Source organism: Nyctereutes procyonoides, unplaced genomic scaffold (genome assembly GCF_905146905.1).
Source record: "Nyctereutes procyonoides isolate TBG_1078 unplaced genomic scaffold, NYPRO_anot_genome, whole genome shotgun sequence".
NCBI lineage: Eukaryota > Metazoa > Chordata > Mammalia > Carnivora > Canidae > Nyctereutes > Nyctereutes procyonoides.
Window position 1 is genome coordinate 77,463,736 of NW_026575126.1, and position 27,761 is coordinate 77,491,496.

The following is a 27,761-nucleotide window of genomic DNA, read 5'->3' on the forward strand; positions in this document are numbered from 1 at the left end:
CTTCATTAAAATTAAAAATTTTTGTTCTGTAAAAAACTGTTAAGAGAATAAAAAGACAAACCATGGACAAGGAGAAAATACTTGCAAAACACTTATTTTTGATTTGGTCTAGTATCCAGAATAAATTTTAAAAACCACTTAAATCTCAACAAAAAGAAAATAACCTAATTAAAAAATAGGCAAGAGGTCTGGACATTAATAAAGATATACAGATGTCAAATAAGCATATAAAAACATGAATATTTTATGTCTTGGAATTGCAATTAACACAATACTGGGACACCTTGGTGGCTCAGCAGTTGACAGTCTGCCTTCAGCTCAGGGAGTGATCCCAGGATCCGGGATAGAGTCCCACATTGGGCTCCCCGCAGCGAGCCTACTTCTCCCTCTGCCTGCATCTCTGCCTCTCTGTGTCTCTTATGAATAAATACATAAATCTTTAAAACAACAACAAAAAACAACACGATACCACTACATACCTATTAGAACGGCCAAAATCTAAAATACTGACACCACCAAATTCTGATGAGGACATAGAACAAAAGGAACTCTGATTCATTGCTGCTAAATGGTATAGTCACTTTAAGACGATCTGGCCGTTTCTTACAAAACTAAATATACTCTTACTCTATGATCCAGGTATTTTGCTCCTTGGTATTTACCAAAATGAGCTGAAAACTTGACCACACAGGCGTGTACACAAATGTTTACAGTGGCCCTTTTTGATAATTACCAAAATCTGGAAGAAATTAAGGTGACCTTCAATAGGCAAATGGATAAACAGGTACATCTAGACAATGGAATATTATTAAATACTAAAAAGAAATGAGCTATCATGCCATTGAATGACATGGAATAATCTTCAATGCGTATTGCTAAGTGAAAAATCCAATTTGTAAAGACCATATGCTCTAAAATCCAACTATATGATATTCTGAAAAAGGCAAAACTGGAGACAGTAAAAATACCAGTGGTTTTAAGGGACTCAGAGGAAGGGAGTGGATGTAATGGATGGAGCACAGGGTGTTCCCAGGGCATGGAAAATATTCTGATGATAGTATAATGGTGGAATACACATATTTGTCAAAACTCATTTTATGTATGCATTACTGCACTTTCTAACGTACAACACAAAGAGCGAACCCTAATGTAAACTATGAATTTTAAGTAGTAAAAGTTTATCAATACTGGTTCATCAATTGTAATGAATACACTACACTAATGTAAGATGTTAATAACAAAAGAAACTCTTGGGGGTGGGAGCAACGGCCCATATAGGAATTCCCTATACTTTCTGCTCAATTCCTCTGTAAACCTAAAACTCCTTGAAAAAAGTCTGTTTTTTAAATGCAAATGATTTTTTTTAAGATTTTATTTATTCATGAGAGAGAGAGAGAGAGAGAGAGAGAGAGGCAGGCAGAGACACAGGCAGGAGAAGCAGGCTCCATGTAGGGAGCCCAACGTGGGACTCAATCCTGGGTCTCCGGGATCAGGCCCTGGGCTGAAGGTGGCCCTAAACCGCTGGGCCACCCGGGCTGCCCAATGCAAAGGATTTCAATAGGCATTTCTTTAAAGAACATACAAAAATGGCCAATAAGGACATGCAAAGATGTTCAACTTTAATAGCCATTAGGGAATTACGAAGCAAAACCACAATGAGATAGCACTTCACAACCACTAAGATGGCTATATTCATAAGAGGGACAAGAGAGAGACTGGATTCCATCATGCACTGCTGGTAGAAACATGATATGGAAAACAGTTTGGCAGCTCATCAAACAGCTAAACAGAATTATCACATGATGTAACAACTCCACTTATACGCAAGAGAAAGGAGAACGTAAGTCACAAAAACTTTGTACATGGATGTTCTCAACAGCATATCTATAAACAGCCAGTTATGAACACACCCCTAACGTCCACCAACTGATGAACAAAAGTGGTATATCTATTCAATGAACTATTATTCAACCATAAAAAGCAAAGGTACAACATGTCTGAACCTTAAAAATATGCTGAAAGTCAGATACAAATGGCCACATATTGTATGGTTCAATTTACACGAAATGACCAGAATAGGCAAATACGTAAAGTAGAAACTAGATTAGTGGCTGCCAAGGGCCTGTGGGGAAATGTTAATGAAGAATGACTGCTAGTGGGTATGGGGATTCTTTTTGGAATGAAAAAAATTCTGGAATTAGAAGTGATGGTTGTATAACCTTGCAATGAAAGGGCAAATTTTATGGTACATAAATTGTATCTTAATTTAAAAACTACACAGAAGGATCTTAAGCAGTTTTACTTCCTCTTATCTCATTCGTCGTTGTGTAATTAAGGTTGATGATTCTTTTCAGAGTATGTGATGTTTTACAGTTTATCAAGAAACGATCTATTTATATGCGTGTTAAATTCAGGGGAGAAAATGATTTAGCAAATATTATTCTGGAGCATTAATGTACTTACTAGGACATAAGCTTTTGAAAGCTGGCACACAATGATTAATTAGTGAAATGGTATCATTTTATGAACAAGTCCTGAAGAAATGGGAAGTCTTCTGAGGTGGCAGTGGGTCATACTGTAAACTTTTAAAAAGATTTTATTTACTTATTTATTTAGAGCAAGCATGTGGAGGGAGGGACAGAGGGAGAGTCACAATTTCAAACAGACTCCCCATTGAACACGGAGCCCAACATAGGGCTTGATCTCCCAACTCTGAGGTCATGATCTGAGCCAAAATCAGGAGTCTGATGCTTAAGCAACTGAACCACCCGGCTCCCTCACACTGTAACACTTAAGCAAAAGGGGGCAAGGGAAAAATATGTGGATAAATCTCTAACTAAGGGTCAATTTTTAAAGAGCTCCGTAGTATCTTCTTGAAAGATAACTAAGAAAATCTTCCTGTGTCAAAAACTAAGGCTTTCCCCTAAAGAAAATTTAAAGCTTGGGGAAAAAAAAAAGGTGAACTGAGAGCTTAGGAAAATCTGGAAGACTGGTTGACCTAAAAATATATCCAGCTATAGTCACTGAGCTAGACACTGGCATTAGTCCTCAAACTCTGCCTTCCTCACATGCCTGCGCCAGGTCCCTGCAGAGCTGCCTTTCCTACAGTGACTACAATGGATGTCAGCCTCTGTGTGGGACATAATTCAACTGTCAAGTACACATTCAGTAGCATTCACAGAGGCCAAGAACAAGCATATGGATGTACTTTTTTTTTCTTTTTAAAGAATACAATAGTCACATGGTCAAGAACTAAAACCACGTAGAAGGATATAAAATGAAAAGTAAGATTTCTAGGCTCCCCAGCTCTTCTTCCCAGATGTGATATGGGTTAAGTTTCCCAATATTATATTCTATTTGTTTCCTATAAAGGTTATTTAGTCTTCCAGAACTGCCATTATCAGAAACTGAAGTTAAATTAAGGTCCCAAATACAGAAGCTTAAAATTTTCTTGCAATTGAAAATAGATGACACTAAATAGATTCAACTTTTTTAAAAAATTATTTATTCATGAGAGACAGAGAGAGAGAGAGAGAGAGAGAGAGAGAGAGCGCGCGCGCAGCGACACAACAAAGGGAGAAGCAGGCTCCATGCAGGGAGCCTGATGTGGGACTCAATCCCGGGTCTCCAGGATCCTGCCCGCCCTGGGCTGAAGGGGGTGCTAACCCACTGAGCCACCGGGGCTGCCCTCAACTTCTTTTTTTAATAAATAATCCACACAGGGATCCCTGGGTGGCTCAGCGGTTTTGCGCCTGCCTTTGGCCCAGGGCGCGATCCTGGAGTCCTGGGATCGAGTCCCGCATCGGGCTCCTGGCATGGAGTCTGTTTCTCCCTCTGCCTGTGTCTCTGCCTCTCTCTCTCGCTCTCTATGTCTATCATAAATAAATAAAAATAAATCTATAAAAAAATAAATAATCCACACATTTTAACTTCTAAGTCAGATTTTTATCTCTTTCTATCCATGGCAAAACAAAGTCCTCAAGGATTTTTTTTTAAAAGATTTATTTATTTATTCAGGAGAGACAGAGAGAGAGAGGCAGGAACACACGCAGAGGGAGAAGCAGGCTCCCTGTGAGGACTCAAACACAGGATCTTGGGATTGTGCCCTGGGCCAAAGGCAGATGCTCGAAAGCTGAGCCACCCAGGCGTCCCACTCTTCAAGGATTTATAAAAATACCAAAAGTTGGTGGTCACTTGGGAACAATTTATTATTAACTAGATTAATCTGTTAAGAAAATGCACAGAATACACTGAAGGTTAAAATAAAACAGTGACACAGGTACCCAGATGACATCCTGACAAATCAGCAGTTCTTGGTAAAACTCCCAATACGGAAGAGAGATTTAAAAACAAATGCCCTGCAAATTCCAGTTTTGCCTGATCCTCAAATGATAAGGTTAAGAATGACCTAACTGCAATTGGCAGGGGTAGTGGGGAGGTTGAAATAATCTGGGAATTGCAAGGGGGTGGGAAATAATCCAATTAATAGCAGCACTGAAAGTATGTAATCTCACAACAAAATGAGTACCGATTTGGAAAGTTAATGTCTGTATTTTCTTCCCCAAATGGGGAGCAGGGCAAATGTGGGAAATTCGCTTTCAGCAATACTCCTAGGACCTAAGGCAACCACATGTCTGGAGCTACTGAACTCTCCAAAACCTCAATATCAACAAACTTTTCACATGATCATTAGCCTAATATTTTACTTATTTATTTTTTTAAAAAGATTTATTTTTATTTATTTATGATAGACACACACACACACACACACACAGAGAGAGAGAGAGAGAGAGAGAGAGAGAGGCAGAGACACAGGCAGAGGGAGAAGCAGGCTCCATGCTGGGAGCCCAACGCGGAACTCGATCCCGGGACTCCAGGATTGCGCCCTGGGCCAAAGGCAGGTGCGAAACCACTGAGCCACCTATCCTAGGGATAGGGATCCCCCCTATCCTAATATTTTAAATTGAAAAACTGATGCAACCTTGCAATAGCCAACAAATTCAAATTCTTATTAGTCAACCTCTAGTTCTTCATATTCTGTCCCTGTCTGTGCCCTTTCAAAAGATGCAATCTGTCCACTGTGCAAGTGAGGCTCACCTGGCCTCAAGAGGCAGTGTGTACCCAGGGCTCCTGTCGGTGGTGAGTAAGGCAGCCAACGCTGTACTTCTTTGTCACTGTCACTCAGTCAGTCTGCAGTGGTTTTTCAAGAGAATGGGCTGGTGCCCTAACACTGAAGAATAAATAGTGAGCTGGGAAACAACACCCCTGCCAGGAGAGGAAAAGAGCCTTCAGACCTGAGGAAGGCTGGACAGGCCAGTCTTCTCTTATCTTTGATGTGCTGGAGGAGAAGATTCCTCTAAGGTGAGCCAAGTTCAGTGGCTCATTCTAACCTAGAGCAACTTTTTGCTGCTCTGGGAGTTTCAGGCCATCTAACTGGATTCTTCTAACTCAGCTCTCACCCCAACAATGCTCAGCGCCCCTGCTTGGGAAGCTCCTAGGGAAGCAGATGAAACTAATTAGGACATAGCCCATCAAAGGCAACACAAGCATTTTACCAGCTGTGCACAGGGCCCTGCCCACAACTATGGCAAAGGCCACAGAAGTATTTTTACCACAGAGGGTTGAACATTGTCCTCTTTGACTCCGTCCTCCTTTCTGCCCTGACAGCCTGTCTTCACCAGGTTTCATCTCCCAGAGACACATGTACTTCTTCTTAGCTTATTTTTGTGATTTATCTGACCAACCATGAAATCAGGCCTATTGGGATAAAGGGTAAAACCAAATGAAAAATCCTCTGGATGTCTGGGAAATGGCTGCTGGGCTTTTCAGCTTCACGAGGCAGCTGGCTGGCTGTGCTCTTCTATGCTGGGTCCTCTTCATCCACTGTCATGTCATTCGTGTTTTTCTTCTGTTCAGCCTCTGGCCCCGCAGGCAGAATGCTCGTGACGGTATGGAGGAGGGCTTCGATTTGCTCCTCTGTGAGCCGTTCTTCACTCTCTTCAACCATCTGCAGAAGAAAACCTCCAAGGGTTACAGATGAGCCAACAGGCGGTGTCCAGGCTGCCCTCCCCACCCATGCTGTTTCTAGTCCACTGGCCTCTGGCACGCTGGCTCTAGAGCCTCCTCAGGTCTCTGTGTTCTCTCCACCCTGGCTCCGAGGGAGGGAGAAGCCAGCTCCAATTCCTTTTTTTTTTTTTTACCCAAATCCTATGCAACTGTTCCAAATGGGTCAGGGCAAAAAGCAAGTTGCAGGTTAGCATTTTTCTTCAAAGAAATAGAAAACCTTAATGGTTCTATACCCAACCACATGCACACTTGAATATGCTTTGTATGCAAAGAAAACTCACTTCTGGGGAGTGAAATAGCATTTTATATACTTTTGTAGTTCACAACAAACACAACTGTAACTTATAAACTATATGAACAACCCATCTGACAATTGCCCACTGTGTGCCAAATTTTTTTTTGTTTTCTCATCCCCACTCCCACTGCCACTAACAGGTCTTTAGGGAGCTCACATGTCCGAGTGCACATAGCACTTCCTATCTGTTATTCTTTTAGCCCTCACAACAATCCCGGCAAAAGAACGAGCACCTCAAGTTGGGCCTGCCCAACACTGACACCTACAATCAAACACACACCATGTGGCCTTGATCACCTCCTGGGAATGTGAAGCAAGAGTGACGGCTGGGAAACAATCCCCTGCTGCCTCACTAAATTAGATCCACTTAAAGCCCAGTTTGATGTGTCCTGGAAATCTACACACTGATAGTCCACAATTATGAGCCAGTTTTCTTAGCTGTACCTCTAGTTCTCGAATATATTAATGAATACAAATATAGTCAACAATGTTTTTAAGAGCAACATACAGGCAGTCAAATTACTTACCCATGTTCACTTAGGGGCACCAGCCACCTATCATAAACAGCTAAAGGTGTCCAGGGTTCTGTTCTGTGGCATTTCCCACAGCAACCTCTGAGATCTGGTGACTAGGACCAAGAGGAGTTCCAGAAAGAAATCCCAGCAGATTTAAATAAAACAGGATAACAGGCTAGACTTCGAACCCTGAAGAGGGTTTTGGTCTGACCACCTCCCTTTACAGAAGCTAATCAAGTCAGGTGATGTGTCTAAGATCACATCATGAACTCCTGGCAAAACATCAGTCTCTTCATTCATCTAGGGTACAAAAATGTTTCTACAACCAGAGAATCATCCTGAGTGTTCTAGGGTGGAGAAGACCCTGAGTGAACCAACGGGCTACTTCTCATCATGCTGTGAAATAAAACGACCATTTCCTAAAGATTCAAAAGCTCCATAAAGTATAACCTCTACTGAACAAGAAATAATCCTCAAAAACCCATTTTTAAAACCAGACATGCTGGGACGCCTGGGTGGCTCAGTGGTTGAGCATCTGCCTTTGGCCCAGGGCATGATCCTGGAGTCACGGGATTGAGTCCCACATCGGGCTCCCTGCAAGGAACCTGCTTCTCCCTCTGCCTATGTCTCTGCCTCTCTCTCTCTCTCACTAATAAATAAAATCTTAAAAAAATAAATAAAACCAGACATGCAAAATTACGATGTGTAAAAGGAAGTAATCTAACAGAGACTGTCTCCAAAATATGAAGGAGTTGGAAAGGGGTATATCCAATTTGATTATTTAACCCTAAGAAAAGATGATCTCCATTTGAGAGAGGAATGTCTCCAAATTTATAAATTGCCATGTGCAGTTGATTATGAACTGCTTCCTGACTCAGGGGAAGCAGGAAAGGAGATTTAGACTAGTCTTAGAACACTGACAACTTCCCACCAGTATTTGTGCAGGCGCTTTCCCAGAATCACTGCCACCAGAGCTTCTCAAGCATGTGGAAGTCAGGACAATTTATAGATGAGTAAGTGTATGCTCAGCATTGTAAAGAAAACCTGATCTGGGTCTTACAGCAAGTAGGGAAAGGTCTTTGCCTTTGGATTTCAGCTCTTTCTAGAACACCATGCTTCTATCCTTTCCTCTCTCAGAGAGGCAGACTAGAGTTATATGACTTCTCAGAGGCCTCATTTTTAGAAAAACAAATAGAGAAGACTTGAACAGACCACCTTCTTGCATCCTGATCACTGCATGTGGCAGATGCAATGATGATCAGGCGTCAGCTGATAGGCAATAGGGCCGAAGAACAGAAACTTTCCTTTTCAAACCAAGATTCCCAGTCACAGGAAAAAAAACCTAAACCTCATTAAGCAAAATGAAAACACATTTATTCAAAAAAGAAACTCAGAAACCAAAAACTCACTAATACCTCTTGGGTCTCTAAGATAAAATGATACTAACTGTATTACTCCTCACCTTTTCTTCCCAACACAGAAGAAACTGAGCCCAAAGAGACACAAAGCACCACCTCAATGTTCTCAAACACCCAAGGTTTCAAGTTGTTTGGAACAGAAGGGTGAATGAGATGTAAAAATCCAAAGTATTTGCAGATGAGTCAACGCTTAATTTTTATCACAAACTGTATCAATTCCTAGGAACTGTCACATGGGGCTGCTCTACTCCAAAAATGGTGTCTCTCATTCTGAGCTGCCAAGGCCAACTTCCTACATTACCAAAACAACTTGAACCTAATAACTAGGTTCAGAACAGTTCACTTAACTTCTGTAAATTTCAATTTTCTCTAATGTAAAATGAATGTAACATCTACAGTTAAGGACCAAATAAGAACACATATTACAGTGTTTTGTAAGCCATAAGACGATACAATCTAAGACATTTATAATCACTAACTTCCAACAGGCGTATATAGCAGTACCGTTGAGGACAGTGGCAGGACGGGGACAGAATCACAGAAGTGGGGGGCAGGCTCCTGTGGATCTGAGGCTTACCACAAACCATGGCTGAGGTGTAACCAAAAGTAGCTTTACCCCCCAAAACTGAATACAAATGCTGGATGCTGGAAATACTTTGGACCCAGGGAGAATAATGGCCGTAAGGTTAATGCAAGGATATTCTCAAGTCTTCTGTACTTCACACCCTTTGTGAAAACCTCATTTCTGATCCCTCTCTTATGAGAAGAGATATTGTCACTGGGATTTGCTATCCTTTGTAGCCAAATCTCAGGCTGGGGAAAATCTGACTATAACATGGTCCAACTGCTGAGAAACAACATACTGTATTTATCAAGACCTACTACCTACCCGTGAAAAGGAGAAAGGATCGGACAGTCTGAGGGGACGCCACACACTTCTTTCTTCTTACTATGCAAAAGCACATGGTTTGGAGGAGAAAGTAAGGTGCTGAGTCAGACAGACCCAATTTGCCACTCACTAGCCAAGACTATGGTGAGGGCATTAAAGGTGATGCCTACGAAGCCCATGGCATACAGCAGGCACTCTTAATAGCAGCTAATCATACCAAGTAATGATAGAGCTTTCTACAGGCTCTGGGATGAGATCATGCTAATCTTCATCTCCTCTCTCCATCTGTCATTTAGCCATGAATAACATATGTTGCTGATTAAAGTTGGAGGAGCTAACATGTGATTTTTAACCCAGAGGGACATGGATTAGATTCTTGCTGATTTTTTTTTTCTGTTCTAAGATGAATCTCCTGCACAGTTGAGTGCATCAAAATAAGGATACAAAAAAAAGGAATCTCTATTTACCCTAAAGGCCAGTTTCCCCAGAAAGTCACCCTTTATGGAAGGAATTTTTCTAATTTAATTTTGGGTGCATTTTGAAGGACAGGAAAACATTAGGAGGATAATAAAAGTTTTAGTCAAAAATTAAATGCCCCATGACCCTTTTATTTATTTATTATTTTTTAAGGTTTTTATTTATTTATTCATGAGAGAGAGAGGCAGAGACACAGACAGAGGGAGAGGCAGGCTCCCTGTGGGGAGCTTGATGCGGGACTTGATCCCCGAACTCCGGGATCATGACCTGAGCCGAAGGCAGATGCTCAACCACTGAGCCACCCAGACATCCCTCCATGAACCTTTTACAAAGGTTCTTTTTAAAGAAACTCTAAACATCATAGGTATTTTTGGCTCCTTTCTTCCACACTTTCTGAGAGAAATTTGACAAAGGATAAGTACTTCTAAAACTGACTTTGCAAACTCCTTTTTTCTCATTTTGTTAATTCTCTAATCAGGTTGTTTTTTTTTTTTTTTTTTTTTACTGACAATTAAATGGCCTGCCTGGTATTTAGAGCTTCACGGTGTTCCCAGGACACCAACACAGTAACCACACAGATTTTCTCACTGGGCCTCAGCTTCACATTCTCCTTAGACCATGTATAGCTTTTACTCTGGCTGTCTTGCACAATTCTAAAGCTTTATACTGTGACTGCTGTGTAGACTGTGCAAGTGATGAGGATCCACTGAATGGTCATATGCAGGGAAACAAGATGATCAAGTTTGTGGTCTGAGAAAGTGAACTCTGACAGTGGTGCAGAAGGTGGACTGGAGGGGCCAGCCTGAGGAAGGGTCATGATGAGAGGACAACCACGAGAGCTGCACTGAGAAAAGACAGAAATTAACACAGTGTGACAGGGAGAGGAGAGAGAACAGGGGAAGACACAAGCAACAGAACCTGGGGACTAAGTGCATGTGAGATCAAAGAAGAGAATGACTTCCAGGTTTCTGGCTTGAGAGACTGGGCCAGGAGGCTGACAGAAAGAGCATGTGGGGAAGTACACATGTGCTCCGTGAACCAAGAGCAGAAACAGGAAGAATAGGGTTGAAGGGTGGGAGTCAGGGAGGAGAAATTCTGCCAGAGTCATGGTGAGTCTCTTGTTTTTCTGCAACATCTGGTTGGCAATAACCCCTAGAGGAAAGCAATGACCAGGATAGGGTGGGACATCAGGGGAGACAAAGAGTGCTGCGATGCAGGCCCAAATCCTAAGGAAGGAACAAAATTTCCCCAGTCTACTTTCATTAAGTCCATACTAACTAGGATCCAATTGGTGAGGTCTCCTTTCACTTATAAAATGGGGCAGGCGGGCAGTCTTTTCAGGAAATGGCAGTTCCAGCCTTCATCATCCTTTCTCCCTCTCAGACCCAGAAACCACTCCCCTCATATTCGGGCCTCCTTCACTCACCAGCTGGATCTCAACAGCAGTCATAGGCCTGTGATTCAGCAGCTGAAGCTTCTCAGCTCTGTCAAATGAAAGTACAAAGCATTTAAAACTCTTATTCCCTTCAGAATCTTGAGTCTTGACCAAGCTGTTCAGAGAACACGGTGTCAGATAACAAATGGGAAAACTGCTTGGAAAGTGGCCCTCAGTTTCTTCAACTGTAAAAGGGAGAATGAGAATCGAAGAGCCCACATCAGAGACTCTTGAGAGGGTACAAATGTGTATTAGAATCAAAAAAACAACTGATGTATGGATTAAAAGAAATGTAACAAATAGAAGAGGTGCAGTTTTAATCAATTTTATCTGGAAAATATGAAGAAAATAACATTTTCTTAATCCAAAAGATTAATAAAATAATCTTGGTTGGTTGGTATCACTTAGGAATGGCAGAGAATTCCTTTTTGAGATTAATATTTTTTTTAAAAGATTTATTTATTTATGATAGACATAGAGAAAGAGAGAGAGAGAGAGAGAGAGAGAGAGAGAGAGAGAGAGAGAGGCAGGGACACAGGAGGAGGGAGAAGCAGGCTCCATGCCGGGAGCCAGACGCGGGACTCGATCCCGGGACTCCAGGATCGCGCCCTGGGCCAAAGGCAGGCGCTAAACCACTGAGCCACCCAGGGATCCCCTGAGATTAATATTAAATGTCAGATTTTGACTTGTTATATCAGAAACAAAAACCAGGACTAGAGGGGGGTAGGGGTTAATGCACAGAAGTATAAGGCACAGTCCTCTGCCCACAAAGTTTATAAGCCAGTTGGGGAAAGAAGACAAATACAAGAAATTTTAACAAACATGTAAGTAACGGTTGAGGATAATAATTATCACCTGTCACAAGGTAATATCTAGCTCATTTCTAAAGGAGTGGTTGAAATGTGTGGACTCTTGAAGGTGATATAGGACTTAAAAGAAAAAAGAACAGCTTCAGTTACCACCCCTGTGCAGGTGACAATTTCTAAGTTTCCCTCTCAATCTGACCCAGAAGCTCCAGATTCATCTTTCAGATCAACTCAGTAAATATTTATTGAACTTTAAAGACATTCTGAAATAAACAGATGACTGAGCCACAGGCCCACAGCCACCTTTGGAGAAACAGCGTATTAGCCAGCCTCCCTCTGCCTCGGTCTCGCCATCTGTATAACAGCAATCATAATAGAACTTAATATCTCATCAGGGGGTTAAGGAGGGATGAACATCTTTCTGTTTATAGTGCCAGCAGCTACCATTTATTGCTTCTTCCCATATGGCAAGCACATTGAACCCTCAGACTTAATCGATGCTGAGATGGTAAATAACTTGCCCAAGGGTTACACAGCTAGTAAATGGAGAGTTGGGACTCGGTCATCAAAGCTCATGTTCTTAACCATCTGCTTCTAGTATTCGGTATTCAAAATGATGACTGTCACAGCAATTTCTCCATAAATGGAAGTCATTAGTAAGGCACTTGTAGTGAAGTTCTACTCCTTCCTCATAATCCTGCAAACATTTACTCTAGACTCAAAGATGACTTCACTGAGGAGGAAACCTTTGCACTGGGCCCTGAAGAGTTTTCTAGACAAAACAATGGGAGCAATGGACAGTCAGGGCAGGAACAGCATTAAGTAAACGGCAAGAACAAAAATTATGGAGTTTTAGGAAATGGCTGCATGAAAGGCTGTGAGACATGAAGCTGAGTCCTTAGGACAAGACCACACAGGGCTCCAACTAACAACAGGCTGGATGTGACTCTGTGGACACTGGAAAGTAACCAAGGAACGGAGTGATACGCTGAGGTGAGAAAAAACAAGGCCGTGAACCTGGGTAGCAGCAGGGCTGGCAATGAGAGGCTGGACATGTGAAAGGTCAACCTCAGGTATAGGTAACAGGACCTGACAACAGCCTTGGTTGGGTGGGGACAGGGAGAAGAGAAGAGTCAGGGTTTAGTGTCAGGTTTTTAGTCTGGGAAAAATCTATTATTTGAAATCTGATGAGTTTGTGGTGCTTTTGGAACAATGAAGAGGTCTCTGTTCAGCCATTCGTCTAGTTCTAGTTCTAGTGTGGTCTAGAACTAAAGAAAAAGACCAGAGCTGGATGTACTAGCAAGGAGTGATACAAAACCATGGGAGTGGATATCACAGTCCAGAGACCAACTACAGAGTAAGTGGAGACACAAGACAGGGCACCATAAAACATCTCCAGTTAAGGGTCTGGGAGAGAAGGTGGCAAAGGAGGAGGAAAGAGAGGCAAAGAAAACCTGAGAGAGTGATGTTAGGGAAACTAAGGGAGGAAAAGCTCTGGGAAAAGGGCAGGAGCAACAATATCACATGCTGAAGAGGGGAAAGCAGACTGACAGTATAGAAGTAACCAGATCTGCCAACAAAGAGGGCACTGGTGGCCTGTGCAATAGTTTGGTGGAACAACAGTGATGGTCACAACTGGACTGTGGGGACTGAGGATTAACTGTAGAGAAAATAATCTTTTTTTCCCTTTGGTAATGCAGTGTTACCACTTTTTAAAAATTTTCAAAACAATCTTTATTCTACATTTTGAGAATTAAAAAATTCATCAGCAAAGTGTGTCACCAAAAACATAAAAAAAAAAAGTGTGCCACAGTGCAAAGAGAAACATACAACAGAAAATCTCCATAATAATCAATGGTATAACCAAACATCACATGTACACAACACATTTAGATGAACTGAAATTATAACATAAAATAAAACCCAATTTCTGAAAACAAAAATCAAGGTATTAGGGATCTACAAACATTCTTAACTCTAATGAGATTTCACTGGACTCGGGCAGCCCCGGTGGCGCAGCGGTTTGGCGCCGCCTGCAGCCTGGGGTGTGATCCTGGAGACCTGGGATCGAGACCCACATCAGGCTCCCTGCATGGAGCCTGCTTCTCCCTCTCCCTCTGCCTGTGTCTCTGCCTCTCTCTCTCTGTGTCTATGAATTAAAAAAAAAAAAAAAAAAAATTAAAAAAAAATCCTCTTAAAAAAACAAAAAGATTTCACTGGACTCAAGTCACTTGGAAGTGAGGCATTCACAATACGACTCCATTAACCCAGCTTAGGAATTCTTGGGATCCATGAATGGCTGTGGCAGGCAGGTTGACAACAAATGGCAACCAAATTTTGATCAGAAAATTCCCCTCTGAAATTTGGCTCTAAAGTTATCAGGCTTTTGAAAGACATCCTCCTCACTGCCCCAGATTTTAAACAAACTCGTTTTCAGTATAGTTTGTATTGATATTCTTTGTTTGGATGAACCTCAGTTTTTCTGGCATTAAAGCAAATTTAGGTTTGGTTCATGTCTGATGAAAACAACCTGTGAGAGGAGGGTCTAAGAGGCAGGTGTGAAAGCTGAAGTAATGGGGTCTGTGCTTGGGGCACAGAACGGGTTTCAGAAGATCCTTGTGAAAGACAAGTTAAAAGCACAAGGGAGATGTCCAAGGAGAGGAGGAGGTTATTAGTCTGATTGGTCTCTGGCCTGCAACTCTGTTTCAACAGGGACTGGCAGGAGGGAATGGAAGACAAGGTTTGAGGATGGATATGGGGCAAAGGATAGAAAAGCAAAGTCAGACAACTGAAGTGTTTCATTTATGACATATACTATAAATCAAAGACTTAAAGGAGACTAAAGACCAATCCAGATATTTTGGCAATTTTAATTCTTAGGTAGATGAAAGTTCCCTCAAAGCCTAATTGATATTTCCTTACTAAAAGCAAAGACCAGTATGGTACAATATAATTCCAGAGGAATTTAAGGAAGATCCTTAGGGCTGCTTTGTCTACTTTATTTTATGAATGGCTACCTCCCCTACACCAAAACACTTCAGGGAGATTCTGCTACTGTAATATGGTTTCTATTTTTTTTAAAAGATTTTTATTTGAGAGAGCGAGTGAGTGGGAGAGAGAGCAAGCATGAATGAGGAGCAGAGGGAGAGGGAGCAGATTCCCCTGTGAGCAGGGAGCCCAGTGCAGAACTCAATCCTAAGACCCTGAGATCATGACCAAGCCCGAAGTATATACTTGACCAACTGAGCTACCCAGGTGCCCCTATGATGTAGTTTCTTTTTTTTTTTTTTAATTTTTATTTATTTATGATAGTCACACACACAGAGAGAGAGAGAGAGAGAGAGGCAGAGACACAGGCAGAGGGAGAAGCAGGCTCCATGCACCGGGAGCCCGACGTGGGATTCGATCCCGGGTCTCCAGGATCGCGCCCCGGGCCAAAGGCAGGCGCCAAACCGCTGCACCACCCGGGGATCCCCTGTAGTTTCTTATTAAATCTGAAAAGTGTCCAAAAGTTTCAGCCCCGGAAAGACACCACAACACGTGTCTGAAGTGAAATGAGAGGCTAACAGGACTAAAGCAGCTGAACTGTGATAGTGCCAAAGGTACCTGATGTCCTTCCCAGCACACTGGTGGCCTACTTCCTCACCAGATGCTGGAGTCACCATCTAAGCCACCCACGAAGAGGTTTCCCTATCACTGAGTTCTGAGGACACTGGCTCCCTGTGAGGTTCCAAGCTGAGCAGCACTGAGAAGGAATCCTGGATGTGGAAGAGGAATGCTGCCAGCAGCGGCCCCAGCTCTGAATCTCCTACCTGCAAAATACCCGCCTTCCACCAGCACTGTTGAACCAGGTGGACAGGTGGGACCAAGTGGATCAAAGCCATAGGGATTATGGACTCTAAAGGGCCAAAAGCCACAGTCTGGGCCCTGGGAAGATACAGTGAGAGGTGCCAGGAAAAGCAGCTGACGTGGTAGCGACTGTGGCTGCCCACGGCTGCACAAAGCTCCAATAAGAGCTCTGAGTAGGCAGACGGAGGGAGCATCAGTACAGGAGGAGCCTGAGAAGTCACAAGATCTGAAGGTGGACTGGATTCCCACAAGGCTGCACAGGACAGATCTGTGTTTGATACTGACCTTTGCTGTTCACAGTAGTTATGGGTCTGGTTCCTCTCAGCATCACAGACCAAAATAATCTATTGAAGGAAAAGAGAAGGCAAGGAGCAACTACAGCCTGAGGAGGGGAGGTTCTGGAGGGACCCTGGAGCATGAGGAAAGACTATAATTGAAGGGGAGAAAGGGAAAAAGACCCTCACAAAAACAAAAGTCCAAAGTTTCAGCAAAGGGGCTCATATTCCACAGAGGCCACAGCAATGTGGGGGAGAAAGCATATTTGAGGGGATCTGAAAGGAAAAAGTTCATTTTGGATAATTTTCTCAGTTAAGCAGAAGTGAAGTTACCATCTGAGAGGTTATGATGGGACCAGGAATAAAACCAGCAAGTAGTTTTTGTTTGAGAGAGAAAGAGCACAGGAGCACAAGCAGGGGGCAGGGCAGAAAGGCAGAGGGAGAGGGAGAGGGAGAAGCAGACTCCCCACTGAGTGAGGAGCCCCACAACACTGGGCTCAATCCCAGGACCCTGAGATCATGACCCAAGCGAAAGTCAGATGCTTAACTGACTGAACCACACAGATGCCCCCAAAGTTTTAAAAACCCAACTGAGCTGAAAAATATGAACCGCATTCTAAATAAAATTATTTATTTTGATCGTCATTACCCAACAGAATAAAGAACAGAGAGAGAGCAGGAACAGAGAAAAAGTAGAGCTAAATAAATGAGCATCTCTGCTCAAATCAATCAAAGCAATGGAATCCAGTTCATTGACCAGTCATTATCAAGCTAGGTTCTGAACTGCTGGAAATGTTCCTATAGTTACACAAAAGAATCTTGTAAGTCGACTAGCAACAAAAACACTCACAGCTGCTCCATGAAAAAGCTGACTTGGAGTCAAACCAAACAAGCAAGTTCTCTGCTCCTACATTCAAGGAGCTGAGCACTGCAGGAGCAAAATCACAGACCCACACTGACCGCAGGCTCTGGTTTGAGGGTCCGCAGGTTATACACATTCCCCTCACTTCATAACTAAGCCTGTTTTTATTGTCCCTACTTTCATCCTTTTCATTTTTCAACTCATTACACTTTAGCTCGTGCCCCAATTGATCACTAAAACTGTTCTTGCCAAAGGGCTCTATGCCTCCACACAGACAACTCTAGTGGATGCTTCCCTGTCTTCTTTTACCTGTCTCTGTGATATCTGACATTGTTGATCATTCTCTCCTTAAGACTATCTACCTTTATGGCTTCTACATAGCATTCTTTAATGATTCTCTTATCTGATGAGTCCTTCATCTCTTTATAGTTTTTTTTTTTTATTTCTTTTAAGATGTTATTTATTTATTCATGAGAGACAATAGAGAGAGAGAGAGAGAGGCACAGACACAGGCAGGGTGAGAAGCAGGCTCCATGTAGGAAGCCTGATGGGGACTCAATCTCGGGACTCCAGGGTCACACTCTGGGCCAAAGGCAGGCACTCAACTGCTGAGGTACCAAGGCATCCCAGATTATTTCTTTCAAGATATCCATCCCCTTCTCACCATTTCTATAAGCCACAATTTTTCTTGGTTAGAGGACAATGACCTCTATTCTCAGAGGTACCTGAAATAAAGTACTTTTATTTATTTTTATTTTTTAATTTATTCATGAGACAGAGAGAGAGAGAGAGAGAGAGAGAGAGAGAGAGAGAGGCAAAGACACAGGCAGAGGGAGAAGCAGGCTCCATGCAGGTAGCCTGATGTGGGACTCGATTCCGGGACTCCAGGACCACACCCTGGGCCAAAGGCAGGCACTAAACTGCTGAGCCATCCAGGGATCCCCATAAAGTACTTTTAAAAGATAAAAATCTGGCTGCCTCATTATCCTGCTTGTAATCTTCTACCAGGATTTTGGTATGAACTTGAATTCCTTAGTCTCCAGAACCTAGTCTGATATTTCCAATCCTCTAGGTTCATATGCCTTTGCTTTCCCTAAGCACTCATATCCCGATTAAATGAAACTAAACATCGCATAGAAAAGCATCAGACTACTTCTTGATTCTGTGCCTTTGTACATCATGTTCTTTCTGCTTTGAAGAACTAACTGACCTGCACCTGGCTGACTCTTCCTTTATATTAAAACCCAGTGTCACCTCCTAGAGACAAAATAATATACTCAAATTCCAACACTTTAGTGTCTTCTCTACCATGTCCCTCCTACCATAGCACTTACACTGTATTCATCTTTGTATTTCTCAAACAGACAAAGCTGGAGGATAAGTCAAAGAAAGAGCTAGGGCAGGACTGACTTTCAAGAAAAGTGCAAAGAAGAGACAACTGCAGAACACTGGGGAGACCTGGGGCAGGAGTCCATGCTCCCAGAGCAGAGAGACTACCCATAATCCAGATACTAGTGAAATCTGACAACTCATCCATTTCCTCTGGGCTTTGCTGGCCCTAGAAGTATATATCCCAAATATGATGCCAAACCCCAAGAGTAATCTGTGTACAGAAGAGTCCCTTTAGGACTCAAAGTTATTTACAAACCTAAGCTGGGTCTCAAAGACAAGTCCTTCTATTCTGGCAGACATAGCTGTCTGCACATCTTAGGGAACAGGTATCAGGATAAGACCTGGGGCTGTAAGCCAGACTGCAGTTCTTAAGAACTAAATGCTTCAAGCAAAAATGATTAAAGAACCAAATGCTTTGAGAAAATGAACTATAGAAAAATATAATAGACTATAGAGAATTAACATAGGACTTAGTGTTAAAGTGACTTTGAGTTGAGTTTCAACACTACCATTTTGCTGAAAAAAGCTATGGAGTAAAATAAAACATGGTTTCTATTATACCCTCAAGGATTCTAGCAGTGGAGGTACTTAAGCAAATTATAATAGAGTTCCAGTTTGTACCATGAGAACTAGACCCTTTAAGGGCTATTATCTTGAATCTCCTCTCCCTGAGAGGATGGTAGAGAAAAACTCTCTTGGGGATATGCAGATATAAGGATTAATGAGCACTTCAGCAGTTTCTGATATAAATGTTTATTCATATATATTTATATATATGTTTATTTATATTATATATATTCCTGCCTTATATCACACTGGCTAGCACAAAGATGGTCCAGGTCTGGTATAATGGTAAGCAGCCCCTGGATCATAGGTACTGAGGCCAATGAAGTCAATGAGCTGCAATGGTTCGCTCTGCCTCAGAGGAGGAGCCAGGCCCCATCTACAGAAAAAGCAGCCTGCCAGCCCCCTCTACTGGTTGTCTGTAGAACACGACTGCCTGCAGCTTTTGCTTCTGGCAGTCACTAACCTCCGTAAAAACCCTGGCACAGATCTGTCCTAGAAGTCAACCAGTTAATGAAAAATAGGCACCAACAAGTCACAAAGGAATTTACAAATCCTCAACTTTAGAATCACACATGGAAAAAAGAAACTTCTCCGAATATTACAATCTGGTTTAAATTTACATAGATTATGGCCAATCATGAATAGGCTTGCAAGAAAATTCTCATTTGTGGGTTTCTTTTCTTTTCTTCCTTTCTTTTTAAATTTAAACTCTATGCCCAACATGGGGTCTGCTCCCATGACCCCAAAATCAAGAATCTCATGCTTTACTGACTGAGCCAGCCAGATGCCCCATTTTTGAGTTTCTCGAATGGTAGCCAGGCGTATATGTGTACAAGAAAAGATGTTGGGATGGGAAGCAATACACCAGACCAGACACATAGTGAGAAGAGGCCTTAAAAAACTATCAGGACTTGTGTTGTAGATAAGAAATAGATCGCTAAAGGCCGATCTTTCTGCTTATTATAACAACAAAAAGCCCCCAGGACTAAATACAAAAGGAATAACCTGAGGACTGTGAAAAGTATACAAAGGTAGGTGGACTGGAAATTAAAATAAAACTTGAAGAACTAGTTAGTGTGGGGGATAGATGTCTGCTTTCTCTTTTCTCTCACAGCACTGATTCTCAGGCCACAAGAGAGCTATGGCAGTAGCTCCAACAAGCAGCTAAAACTCCAAGAGAAATCCCATCTTTCCAGCCAGAAGATTGGGGAAAGGGGTCCCTGAGACCCGGAAATCTGGATGAAATTTGCAGCTCAACAGCAGCTCCCTAGGGAGCCCCCATCAGCAAGTGTAGCTACAAAGAGAATCTTGGTCATCCAGAGTGCCAAGTAATATCCTTTTTCCCCTTTGCTCTTTATCTCTCCTTGCTTTGCCCCAAGGGTGGTACCAATAACAACTGTACATGTGGACAACTAAATCTTTGAGAGAGGGATCCCTGGGTGGCGCAGCAGTTTGGCGCCTGCCTTTGGCCCGGGGCGCAATCCTGGAGACCCGGGATTGAATCCCACGTCGGGCTCCCGGTGCATGGAGCTTGCTTCTCCCTCTGCCTGTGTCTCTGCCTCTCTCTCTCTCTGTGACTTTCATAAATAAATAAAAATTAAAAAAAAAAAAAAACAGAAATCAGTGTTGATTAAATAAATAAATAAATAAATAAATAAATAAATAAATAAATAAATAAATCTTTGAGAGAAATCTAGTACTTGTGGCCAAAGAACCAACAGGGGAGGCTCAAGTGGGTCAGTCTGGGGGCCATCTCAGAGAAGTGAGCTAGAGAAGGGGGATTCTCCTACATCTGAGCATAAATCAGCACAAACCCCAGATTCAGCTTGAGCCATTCATGTGCAGAACAGTCCCAAAACAACAAAAATCATGTCAAACCACCACTCCAGTCTCATTTGCAAAAAACATCCAAAGCAGATCAAAAGTTTTAAAAACTACACTGACATTAAAATCCTTGCCCATGGAAGGCAAGAGACTTGAGGTGTGAACCTAACTGGGTTGACTGCTAAAATAAACAACAAAATAAGCAGAGACTTTTAACAGGATCCAGAGTCTAAACACTGTAATATTCAAAAGGTCCAGGACATAATTTAAAACTACCTCAATGGAAAGAAAGAATATACAACTCATTCTCAAAGGAAAAAATACCAAACCTACAATAACCCATATGTTAGAATTATCAAAGATTTTAAAGTAGCTATTATAACAATATTCTTGAAATGGGTGGAATAACTGATGTTCTCAGGAAAGAGGCAGAAATTATAAATAATAAATGGAAATTTTAGAACTAAAAATCATAATGTATGAAATAAATTCACTGGCTGGGCTTATTAACAAAATGAAGATGACAGACAAAAGAGTCTGTGAATTTACAGAGAGATCAATAGAAATTATCGTTTGAACAACAAAGAGGGGGAGGAAAAAGAGAAAAATGAAGAGAGAGGATTCAAGGAAAATGGCAGTGTGGGAAAAACCAGGACTCTGCCTCTCCACCACCTAGACAACTGCCTAGACAACTAGACCTAAATGTAAAATGCAAAACTATAACAATTCCTAGAAGATAATACAGGAGAAAGCCTAGGTGATCTTGAGTTTGGTGATGACTTTTCAACTACACCACCAAAGGTGCAATCCATGAAAGAAACAGCTGATAAAACTGAACTTCATTAAAATTTAAAAAAATCTGCTCTGTGAAACACAACATCAAGAAAATGAGAAAACAAACCACAGACTGGGAGAATATATTTATGAAAGGCACAGGATAAAGGACTTATCCAAAATATACAGTAAATTCTTAAAACAGTAAGAAAACAACTCAATTAAAAATGGCCAAAAGACCTGAATGAACACCTCATCAAAGAAGATACATAGGGGCACTTGGGGGGCTCAGTTGGTTAAGTTTCTGTGTTTGGCTCAGTTCAGGGTCCTGGGATCCAGCCCCACATAAGGCTTTCCACTCACTGGGGAGTCTGCCTATCCCTCTTCCCATCCCCCCAACCATACACACGCTCTCTCTCTCTCTCAAATAAAATCTTAAAATGAAATATATATGGATGGCAAAGAAGCATGTGAAAAGGAGCTCAACATTATATGTTATTAGGAAAATGCAAATTAAAACAAGATACCATTATATATTTATTAGAATGGCCAAAATCCAGAATAGTAACATCACCAAATGCTGGTGAGGACTGAAGCCAACAGACTCATTGATTGATGGGAGGGATGCAAAATGATACAGCCATTTTAGAAGGCTGTCTGATGGTATCTTAGAAAACTAGACATACTCTTACCATGTGATCCAGCTGCTGTACTTATTGGTATTTACCCAAAGGAGCTGAAAACTTACAATGACAAAAAAAAAAAAAAAAAAAAAAAAATCTGAGCACAGATGGTTAAATTAGGTTTTTCTGGTAACTGCCCAAACTTGGAACCACCAAGATATTCTTTCGTGGATAATGGACAAGCTATGGTATGTTCAGACAATGGAATATTCTTTAGTGCTAAAAAGAAATGAGCTATGAAACCATAAAAAGACATGGAGAAGGCTTAAAATGCATATTACTAAGTGAAAGAAGATAATCTGAAAATGACTACATACCCTATGATTCCAACTACAAGACATTCTGAAGAAGGCAATATGGAGAGGTAAAAAGATAAATGGTTGCCAGAGGTTGTATGTGGGAGGGAAGGATGAAGAGGTGGAGCACAGAGGATTGGATTTGCAGGTCAGTGAAAACACTCTTGTGATACTGCAACAAGTGGATATACATGTTATTATACATTCTTCCAAATCCAGAGAATGTATAACGCTAAGAGTGAACCACAATGTAAACTATGGACTTTGGGTGATAATGATATGTCAATGGAGGTTCACTGATTGCAACATATTTACCAATCTGATGGGGGATGTTAATAAAGTGGAGGCTGTGCATCTGATGGAGGGGGATATGGGAAATGTCTGTATCTTCCCCTTAATTTTGCTGTTAACCTAAAAGTGATCTAAAATATAGTCTTAATTTCTTTAAAAAAGAAAAAGAACAGAGATGATTCTGGAAAAGTGGTAAAATAGGAAGCACCAGGAATCTGCCTGTCTATCCAGACGATATCTGCACTGATGGAATCTGTCTGATGTAACTATTCTGGAATTCTGGAGCCTCTTAAAAGCTTGCAACTTCCAGGGTAAGGCTTGGAAGGTAAACTGAAATGAAATTTTGGTCAATTTAGACCATAGCACAGTATATACCATCCTTCAATCCAGTGCTAGGCAGTTGTACACATGTTCCTGGAGCAGCTTGTATACAGCTTCCTGAAGCCAGGGAGGGCAAAAAAGAACCTGTGCTCCAAAAGGTCTGTGCTCTCTTTAATCACTGACTGCAGCTTCTGATCAGAGGTGGCATAAGTGGAAATGCTAAATTGGAGGAAGGCCTTTCACTTTTCTCCCAGGATAAATTCAGTATACCAAACAGCAGAATCATTCAGCAAAGGACTTGTAAAGGCCGCTGAATTTTGCCTATGGCTGTGAGATGAAATCAATTAGTGGAGGTATTATAAAATGGCACTGCCCAAAATGCCAGCCACTGACTACATATGGCTACCAACACTTAAATTTAGTTTAAGTAAAATTAAAAATGTAATTCCTCCTTAGTACAAGTCACATTTCAAATGATCAACAGCTGCATGTGGCTAGAAGCTACAGTATAAGACCAGAGGAATAACATCCAAGCATTATAAAAATCTCAGCAAACTGGGATCCCTGGGTGGCGCAGCGGTTTGGCGCCTGCCTTTGGCCCAGGGCGCAATCCTGGGGACCTGGGATTGAATCCCGCATCGGGCTTCCGGTGCATGGAGCCTGCTTCTCCCTCTGCCTATGTCTCTGCCTCTGTCTGTGACTATCATAAAAAAAAAAAAAAAAAAAATCTCAGCAAACTAAACTTCCTAACCTGTAAGAAGCATCCATGAAAAACTTAAGCTAACATACTTACTGGTAAATTAACTGAAAGCCTTCCCCTAACATCAGGAACAAGGTAATGACATCTGCTCCTACCACTCCAACTAAACATCATATATCAAACATCATTGTCCTAGCCAGAACATGGGACAGGGAAAAGAAATAAAGGCAAAAAGATTCGAAAAAAAATTTAACATCTGTATTCACAAATACCATGACTGTCTTCAAAGAAAAATCATAAGGAACATACTAAAAAAAGTATTTTTTACAATAGCACCAAAATTTATTAAATTTATAGAATTGTGGAGGCTGAGAAAAATTAAGGCCATTCCACCTCAAGTTTAGCATTAGCACAAGTACAGCCATCTGAGGCCCCTGGGAATAAGAGCTGAACTTTACAGGAAAAACTGCAGAATGTCCTAGGCAGGGAATCCCGTATCGGAAAGATAATAAAGCTCAGAATGCCCTCGGCAGAGAATCCCGTATCAGATCTTAAGAAACTCCCCGACCCTTTCCCCCATATTGAAATGGAAAAAATTCCTCCACCTCTTCTGAAGATCCCCTAGACCAGCCCATAAAAAACCCAGCTGTAACCCCCTTGGGGGTCCAAGTCCCTGCTCCGCTGTATCGGGTATACTTGGACCCAAGCTCGAGCTTGTAAATAAACCCTCGTGTGTTTGCATCAGTGTCAGCTCCTTGTGGTTTCTCGGATTCGCAATCTTGGGCACAACAAGAATAAATCAATAAATCATGCAGAAGCTGTAGGCTGATATACAAAAATAGTGATAAAAGAAATTAAAGTCCTAACGAAGTGGAGAGATACACTGTTTTCATGGATCGGAAGACTTGATATTGATAAGGTATCCATTCTCCCCCAAAACTGATCTATAGATGTAGTAAAATCCCAAATGGCAGGATCTATTCTAGATGCTGATTAAAAAATTTATAATAGGGGATCCCTGGGTGGCGCAGCGGTTTAGCGCCTGCCTTTGGCCCAGGACGCGATCCTGGAGACCCGGGATCGAATCCCATGTCAGGCTCCCGGTGCATCGGTGCATGGAGCCTGCTTCTCCCTCCCTCTGCCTGTGTCTCTGCCTCTCTCTCTCTCTCACTGTGTGCCTATCATAAAAAAAAAAAAAAAAAATTTATAATAAAGGGTGCCTGGGTGGCTCAGTCAGTTAAGCATCAGACTCCTGGGACGCCTGGATGGCTCAGTGATCAGGCGTTGCCTTTGGCTCAGGTCCTGATCCCAGGATCCAGGATTGAGTCCCGTGTCGGGCTCCTTGTGGGGAGGCTGCTACTCCCTCTGACTAGGTCTCTGCCTCTCTCACTCGTGTCTCTCATGAAAAAATAAATAAAATCTTAAAAAAAAAAAAAAAAGCATGTGACTCTTTGTTTCGGCTCAGGTCATGATCTCAGGGTTGTGGGACTGAGTCCCATTGTCAGGCTCCTTGCTAAACAGAGTATGCTGGAAAGTCTCTCTCTCCCTCTCCTCTTCCTGTGCCCCTGCTCTCTCCTGCTCTCTAAAATAAATAAATAAATCTTTTTAATAATGTATATAAAAAGGCAAAAGGAACTGGAAAAGTCAAAACAATTTTGAAAAAGAACAAAGTTGAAGAATTTACACAATTTGATTTCACACCTACTGCAAAGCCGCAGTGATCAAGACAATGTAGTACAGGGAGAAAAATAGACACACTGATCAAAGGAACAGAATGTAGAATGAAGTAACAGAATCAACAGATTTCTTATAAAACTGCAAAGGCAATTCAAGAAAGAGGATGGTCTTTTCAACAAATGGTACTGAAACACTTAGAAATCTATACACATGCTGAATCTCAACCCATATCTCACAACATACCTTCAAAATCAACTCTAAATGGATTATTTCTAGAAGAAAATAAAAGAGAAAAATCTTTATTAACTTTGGATATGGCCGAATCTTTACACAAAGTGTCAAAGGCAGGATGCATAAGAGAAAAAAGAAAAGATAAATTTGACTCCATTAAAACCTTCTGCTCTGAGAAAGTGTTAAGAGAATGAAGACAGTGGAAAGCGGGTGGTTTAGTGGGCTGGGCGTCTGCCTTTAGCTCAGGTCTCAGGTCATGATCTTGGGATCCTGGGAAAGAGCCCAGTGCTGGGCTTCCTGCTCAGTGAGGAGTCTATTTCTCCCTCTCCCCCACCCCCTCAAATAAATAAAAATCTTAAAAAAAGAGAATGAAAAAACAAACCACAAACTGGAGAAAAAACATCTACAAATTACATACTAAACCAAGGACTTCTATCCAGAATATACGAAGAATTCTTAAAATTATGCAAAAAAAAAAAAGGCAAAGGCAAATCAAATTTAAAAATGTAAAAAAAAAGAAAAGTTGCAAAAAAATTAATAGGCAAAATATTTAAAGACACTCCATCCAAGAAGATAAAGAAATAAGAACAAAAAAATGCTCATTATTAACCACAATGAGGGGTGCATGGGTGGTTCAGTCAATTAAGCTTTTTTTAAAAAAAAAGATTTTATTTATTTATTTATTCATGAGGGACACAGAGAGAGAAAGAGGAAAGAGAGAGAGAGGAGAGAGAGAGAGAGAGAGAGAGAGAGGCAGAGACACAGGCAGAGGGAGAAGCAGGCTCCATGCAGGGAGCCAGATGTGGGACCTGATCCTGGGACTGCGGGATCACACCCTGAGCCAAAGGCAGACGCCAACCACTGAGCCACCCAGGAGTTCCAAGCATCTGACTCTTAATTTTGGCTCAGGTTGTGATGTCACCAATCAGGTGACTGAGTAGTCAAATCCATACAAACAGAAAATAGAATGGTGGCTGTCAGGGGCTGGGGTGAGGGGGAAATGGGATTGGTTTAATTGCTAGTTTCAGTTTTGCCAGATTAAAAACTTCTGGGTATTAGTTGTACAGCATGTGAATATATTTAACACTAATGAATTGTACACTTAAAAGTGGTTAAGATAAAATTTACCACAAGTAAAAAATATAAAGTGTATATATATACACACACACACACACACACACACACACACATATGTAAACACACATTTGAAAGATGTTTGCCTTCAGAGTTCATCTGGACAAGAGAGGCAAGAGAAGTACACTTAGTTTACTCATAGTGTATCAGTTCTGTGCCTGAAATAACACCAATGTTTCCTTCAAAAGAAAATTATTAATTATCCTGAATGAATGACTGAAGCTTTTGGGATTTATCAGCTCTGGTATTAATTCTATTTTTTTTCTGGTATTAATTCTAAAAGAGAGCCAGTGCTGTTCTTATGTAAACTCTTAATCTAATTCTTTTTTTTTTTTTTTTTAAGATTTTATTTATTTATTTGACAGAGACAGAGAGCACACAAGCAGGGGGAAGGGCAGAGGGAGAAGCAGACTCCCTGTTCAGTGGGGCTCGATGCCAGGACCCTGGGATTATGACCTGAACCAAAGGCAGACACTTAACTGACTGAGCCACCCAGGTGTCCCTCTAATTCTTAATTAGAGTCAGAGAACTAGGACTGAAAAACAAAACAAAAAAAAAACAGAGATTTTGAGATTTAAAAATCCCATTAGGAATGCCTGGGTGGCTCAGCAGTTGAGTGTCTGCTTCAGCAGGGCATGATCCCGGGTCCAGGGATCGTGTCCCACATCGGGCTCTCTGCGAGGAGCCTGCTTCTCTATGTCTCTGCCTCTCTCTCTGTGTGTGTCTCTCATGAATAAATAAAATCTTAAAAAAAGAAAAATCCCATTAAATTCTGTTTCTGGCTCTAGGAGGATCCTCATGTCTGAGTCTCAGTTTTCTCTTGTCCACGATACCATGATTCTACTTTAAAAGAGCACTGTGTGTCAATTATAATTCAAAATTCAACTAAATAGAAACATACCACTGCTGAGGATGGCTTTCATATAGTGTCATTTTCATTATGTGTCACATATTTTTCTGACTAAAAATAATTTTTACTACAGT

General features: G+C 41.5%; 1 protein-coding gene and 1 pseudogene across 5 annotated transcripts in view; both read right to left on the minus strand.

Annotated features, from left to right (window-relative positions):
- The window catches only part of CRCP (CGRP receptor component), a 100,037-nt gene that overhangs the window by 57,217 nt on the left and 15,059 nt on the right, over positions 1–27,761 (minus strand). For 3 of the 5 annotated variants that reach the window (XM_055339264.1, XM_055339262.1, XM_055339261.1), the window contains exon 5: positions 11,087–11,144. In XM_055339264.1, the coding sequence (XP_055195239.1) occupies positions 11,087–11,144 (58 nt within the window). Of the gene's footprint in view, positions 1–1,598; positions 6,008–11,086; positions 11,145–27,761 lie in introns of those variants that run through there. The other 2 variants (XM_055339263.1, XM_055339265.1) reach the window with 1 other exon arrangement.
- On the minus strand, positions 15,452–17,306 carry LOC129519288 (DAZ-associated protein 2-like; annotated as a pseudogene).